Source organism: Haliaeetus leucocephalus, unplaced genomic scaffold (genome assembly GCF_000737465.1).
Source record: "Haliaeetus leucocephalus isolate CR32 unplaced genomic scaffold, Haliaeetus_leucocephalus-4.0 Scaffold190, whole genome shotgun sequence".
Classification (NCBI taxonomy): Eukaryota; Metazoa; Chordata; class Aves; order Accipitriformes; family Accipitridae; genus Haliaeetus; species Haliaeetus leucocephalus.
The window spans coordinates 516,798-522,797 of record NW_010972626.1 but is presented as its reverse complement, the minus strand read 5'-3'; the positions used below and the strand labels follow the sequence as shown (position 1 = coordinate 522,797).

At 55.6% G+C, this 6,000-nt stretch overlaps 1 protein-coding gene across 1 annotated transcript; it reads left to right on the top strand.

Moving 5' to 3' along the window:
• Position 1: 1 nt before the first annotated feature.
• Positions 2 to 4,253, top strand: PHF13 (PHD finger protein 13; the record flags this gene model as incomplete). Its single annotated transcript, XM_010565378.1, has 4 exons — positions 2 to 151; positions 567 to 1,119; positions 1,530 to 3,883; positions 4,171 to 4,253. Coding segments are annotated over 3 exons (930 nt in total), but the record flags the coding sequence as incomplete, so codon positions are not given.
• Positions 4,254 to 6,000: the final 1,747 nt, after the last annotated feature.

The following is a 6,000-nucleotide window of genomic DNA, read 5'->3' as shown; positions in this document are numbered from 1 at the left end:
CCGGCCCGGCCCGGCGGCCGCCGCTGACCCCCGTCCCCTTCCCCTGCAGGACTTCTCCCCCGCCTCCCGGCGGCACCGGACCGTGGAAGACTTCAACAAGTTCTGCACCTTCGTCCTGGCCTACGCCGGCTACATCCCCTACCCGCAGGAGGTGAGGGGGCACCGGGCGGGTTCCCCCCCGGGGAGGCCCGGGCGCTTTCCCGGTCCCGCGGCCGCAGCGGGTCCTCCGCAGCAGCCGTCTGCCGGGCCGTTTTGTAAAAGCGGCCCTTGCGAGGAGGTGACGCCTCCGCGCCGGCTCCCTGAAACAAAAGGGAGAACTAGAGCAGCCGGGTGGCCGCTTTTGGGGGGGGAGAGGAAAGCGTGGAGCCCCGGCACCGCCGCCTCGGTCTCGGTGGGGCCTGGGCGGCCGCGGGCCACGGCTCGGCCCGGCTGGAGGTGCCCGCGGCGGGGCAGGTCGCAGGGAGAGCGGGAGCTTGGACTGGGGCGAGAGCAAGCAGCGCCTCGGGGGAAAGGGCGCAGCGCTGAGCCGAGTTAACGCTTTTACCCACTTCCTCGACGTTTTCCAGGAAACGCCGCTGAGGAACAGCCCCAGCCCTCCCAACAGCACCGGAGGCACGATTGACAGCGATAGCTGGGACCCCCGGTTCAATGACATCCCCTCCGCCGTTTCCCTGCCCGCCAAGAACAGAAAGAACTTCAGTCAGCTTAAGCGAGCGAAACCGTACGGTTCCCTGTTCCAGCGGGCAAAACCCGGCAACTTCCTGCCGGAGCGGAAGCAAATCGATAAGATCAGGAAGAAGAAAAAGCTGAAGAGGAGGGAAACGGAGGTGTCTGCAGAGGAGGACTACGAGGAGAAGCTGCTGGAGCTGGAGGCGGAGGACTCTTACGTAGAGACGCCGATGAGCCCCTCGTCGGAGGGTGACCCTCAGTCTGCGACCGAGCACTGCTCGGTGTGGGACTCGGACACGCCTTCCAGCGTCTCCTACCCTGCCGTGACGGCCGAGCCGACGGTGGAGATCCAGAGCGTGGGCAAACGAACGGTCATCCGGCAGGGCAAGCAGGTGGTCTTTCGGGATGAGGACGGCACCGGCGATGACGAGGACATCATGGTGGATTCAGGTAGGTGGCCTGGCTGTCGGAAGAGGATCAGCCAGGTGGAAGTGGCGGTGCCGCTGCTGATCTCTGCGGCGCTTTACTTGTAGCGTGAGGATAACGCCACGGTGCACTGCCTGGGCAGCTTTAAGTGGCGGTTGGGGGTTCGGGGGGAAGGGGGGGACCGCTTGGCTGCTTTTGCGATAAACTGAGTGAAAAGCTGCGACTTCGTAGAAGCAGCGGGTTCCACTCTCCTGGATTATGGCCTCTCTTGTGCTGCCGAGAGTCTCTTCCCGTGCAAGAGAGACCTGGAAAGATCAGCAAAGTGCCTGTCTTTGAAACCCAGGCAGTTAATTTAGCGCGGAAGGAGAGTAAATTCCCGGCGTGGTCAAGAGGAGTTGGCAGTTAAAAACATAGCTTGCCATTTCTCTTTGCAGATGACGACTCATGGGACCTAGTCACTTGCTTCTGCATGAAGCCTTTTGCCGGGCGGCCGATGATTGAGTGTAATGAGTGCCACACCTGGATCCACCTCTCCTGCGCCAAAATCCGCAAGTCGAATGTCCCAGAGGTCTACATATGTCAGAAGTGCCGGGACTCCAAGTTTGACATTCGCCGTTCGAACCGCTCCCGGACGGGCTCGCGCAGGCGCTTTCTGGACTAGGGGAGGGAGGCGCGTGCTGGTGCGCTGCTTGGGCGGGCGGGTGAGCTGCCGACGCCGGCCGGGAGGCCGGAGAGAGCTCCCCCGAACTGCTGCTGCTCAGGCGGAAGGGCTGCCCGGCCGGCCTGCGGTAACAGGGACGAGGAATCGCCAAGTTGTGGGCAGCCGGGGCTGGAAGAGGCCGACTGGTCAAAACTGCTGCTAGATACTGATTCGCTCGAGGCACAGACAGCTCTCTGGGTTTGGTGGGGTTTTGTCCGGTCACAACTATGAATTAGGTGATGTCTGCGGAATGTATAATACCTTTGCCACGTATGTTTTCTCATCCCATCGGGAAACTGCGAACCTTCTCTGTGCTAGGAAACTCGAGGAGGGAATCCTAGGAGGAGGAGGGAATCTGTGTGAAGAGTCTGAAAAGTAAATGGCCATGTGTTTTAATTTTAATGTAATACTATACCTGCCCATTTGTCCATATATATCAATCTTAGATATTCTAAGGCTCCATGGGAGTGAGTGTCAATACATACCGACCTCTGCGCAATCTGCCTCCTCTTCAGCGGGCCCCGGGCGGTAGGGGTGTCCTGTGATTTGGCACTGTTCAAGTGAAAACGGGGCTTCCCTCTGTGCTGAGGGACCCGCGCATTTCAAGGAAGAGAGCAGCTCTTTTTCTGGACAGGCAGTGCTGGGGATTAGCGACATTGGATTTCTTGCTAGGTGGTCTCTTCTTACGGTGATTTTTCGTGACTTTGTTTTGCATGATTGGCTCCAATGTGTGTATGGGGGGGATACTGTTCGCTCCATTTCCTGGCCCGTCGTTAAACTCTAAGGTGCTGTTTTAAGACGACGATGACCCTCCATTTTCTCAGCCCAGAATTCAAACGTGGACTGTAAAAGGGGCCATAGTAAACTTAGAACCTGGCAGGGCTGGTTTGGGATTTGATCATTTCCATCCGAGTACTACAGCTGAGTTGACTTTTGGTTTTGCTGTTTGTTTTGAGACTGGATTTGTAATCAAAAAGATGGAATCTTTAACCTATTGGTTGCAAATTACACAGATAAAAGCAAATGCAGGCTATGCAGCTAGCAAAATGAAGTGCAATGAAGATCCATCCAGTGCGGGGGAGGACAGGAGAGCACTGAGGCCCCTGCCGACGCTGTGCTCCCTCGACGGGACTTCCTGGGGCCTCAGCCCAAGGGAAATCTGTTCAGAAACTTGACAGGGAGTCGAGGCTCCTACGCAAGGCTGCTGAGCCAGCGGCACTGTTCCTCGATGACCAAACAGAGCGAGCCGTATGTATCGCACAAATTCGGTTGACATGTCGAGGTATTTCTCTAAGTTATGCCTGATGGACAACATGTGCTCTGTCTGGTGAGACCGGGAGGCAAGGGGAGTCCCTGGCTGATACCACGGCTGAAGCGAGACTAGCTGTACTGGTTGGTACGTGTCCACGTTAGTCCTGCAGATGATACACCGCATTAAGACCACTGCCTTATCAGAGTACTGGCTCATCAGGAGATGCATCCTGGTGATGACTAAGGGTTTTCCAGTACACAGAGTCAGGTACCCTCCTTCAGATGTCTGACACGGGGCTGCCAAAGCTTCAGGCAGACAGTCCTGCACGGCAGCACCCCAGGGCTTTGCTGTGTGGGACGCGGGGGTGTGAAGGATCCGCAGGCCCGGGTTGGGATGACAGAACAGCACGACGTGCAACTGTATGCTTCTCTATAAAAATCCCGTTCCACCGAGCTGCAACAACTGACTCTAGGTTCTGAAAACCAGCTCCAGCTTCTGCAAAATCTTAAGACCGTGACCATGGTACGCTGCCTTCCAGAAGCTGCATGGAACCACCGAGGAGTTTGCCAAAGACTTGCCCCTGCCGGCTGCCTGACTGTTTTAGCAGCCAGAAAAATAACCAAAGTTCTCAAATGCCACCATTTCCCTCTGCAAACAGAAAGGCTTTGGAAGATCCCGGTCGCAAGCTGCGTGAGGGTTGGACCTGCTCTGCAATTGGTATATCTCTCTTGTTTACAGCGTGTCTGCAATTCAACTGGACCTCCGTGGAACGCGTTCCTGAAGCTTTTATGGGGGAAATGGCGAACTGCCAAGCGAACTGGCTCTTTTTCACAGAGGTTCGATACTAATCAATGTGACTGACTCTTGTTCTCTTACCTTTTCAGATTTATCCCCATAGATGGTGTCTGACAAGTCCAGCACATTACAGTATCAGCAGAGAGGGAAAAAAAAAAAAAAAAAGAAAAAAGTAACATCTCCATTCTTTTAGTTCATCACTTTCAGCCATGTATAATTATAGTTTAATTCAGAACTTTATTTTTTCATTAAAACTGTTTTAATGAACCATGTTTTTTTCTTAAATGTGAAACAAGTGAACAATGATTTTGTTTTATTCCAAACTCAGGAGTCTGCTGTTATGATTTACCGGTGTGTAAAGCAGTTGTGCCAGGTGGCAGCAAGACTTGATGCTTCAAGCGCTCTTCCCTCAACGGTACGCTCACTAATTCAGGTATGGATAGGAAGCGCTGCAAACGCATCTTCCCTGTGCTGACAGGTATCCTTACCTCTCTTTGTTGCAGTTGCTCCTTGCCCAGCCTCTGCTGTGAGCAAGGTAAATCGTGGTGGAGCCCTGCCGCTGGTGCAGGGACAAGCATGGGGCAGCGATGGGAGGCAGGCGATGCCTGCTGCTGCGGGAGTCCAGAGCAGCTGAAGGCAGCTGGTATGCTGCACCGGGCTCGCTGACAGGGACCTGCTGAAGGGTGCAAAGGCTGGCGCGAGCCCGGCGGGGGGAGAGGGCTTGGGTTAGGACACCTATGGCGTTGGGACCGTGCTGTCCTGGCAGGGGTCCTTCGTGGAGAGCGCCTGAAGGCAGGCTTGGTGTGTAGAAGCTGGGCAGGTCACACCAGGTGAGACTGCTGGCCGAAGTGACCCCATGCCTGTCCCACTTGTGTGAGAGCCAGGTCCCCGCAGGACTGGGCAGCCTCAGAAACGGACCTTGGGCTGTACTGCATCTGCCTGGCAAAGACAGGCTGCTCAGCCAGACCTAAAGCAAACCCCCTTTAAACCCCCTGGGAGCTGTGCTGAAGGAGGGCTCCTTCCCTCCCACCCCTGCCGTGCCTGCGGCACCGAGGACCCCAAACCACCAAAGGGATGCTGATGCCCTAGTGCCACCCCTGTATGTGCTCCTGTATGCGCCACGACCCTGAAGGCACTGCTGCTCAGCCAGCTGTGTTCAAAGCTGCAGCCTTAACACCTCGGCAAACTTCAAAGATGGCTCAATTCTTTGGAAACGGGACTGGATTGTATTAGAAGCTAAGCTCTACTTGCTTATAGCTTCTATTTTAATTCTATTTGCAATTTTGTATTATACAGAGTGAGAAACAAAGTCCCAGCAGAGTTGGAGCTGTAAAATGGCAGTTTCTTGTAGAGCAGAAATGGTGGTGTTGAAAGCAGTGGTTTCTCAAGTGGGGCTGTTCTTACAGTCTCTTTAAAACTGCACCAACAGAAAATACGTGTATTGGGTTTGTGTGCCAAGATTTTGGTAGCGGGGGGGCTACAGGGGTGGCTTCTGTGAAAAGCTGCTAGAAGCTTTCCCTATGTCTTGACAGAGCCAGTGCCAGCCGGCTCCAAGTCGGACCTGCTGCTGCCCAAGGCCGAGCTTATCAGCAACAGTTGTAGCGCCTCTGTGATAACATATTTAGAAAGGGGAAAAAAAAAAAAGTTGCTGGGGCACAGAAACTGCAGCTGGAGAGAGGAGTGAGAACATGTAAGAGAAACAATCCTGCAGACACCAAGGTCAGTGAAGAAGGAGGGGGAGGAGATGCTCCAGGCACCCGAGCAGAGATTCCCCTGCAGCCTGTGGTGAAGACCACGGTGAGGCAGGCTGTCCCCCTGCAGCCCACGGAGGTCCACGGTGGAGCAGATATCCACCTGCAGCCCGTGGAGGACCCCATGCCAGAGCAGGTGGGTGCCCGGAGGAGGCTGTGACCCCGTGGGAAGCCCATGCTGGAGCAGGCTCCTGGCAGGACTTGTGACCCCCCCACGCTGGAGCAGTCTGTGCCTGAAGGACTGCACGCTGTGGAAGGGACCCACGCTGGAGCAGTTCATGAAGAACTGCAGCCTGTGGGAAGGACTCATGTTGGAGAAGTTCGTGGAGGACTGTCTCCTGTGGGAGGGACCCCACGGTGGAGCAGGGGGTGAGTGAGGAGTCCTCCCCCCTGAGGAGGAAGGAGTG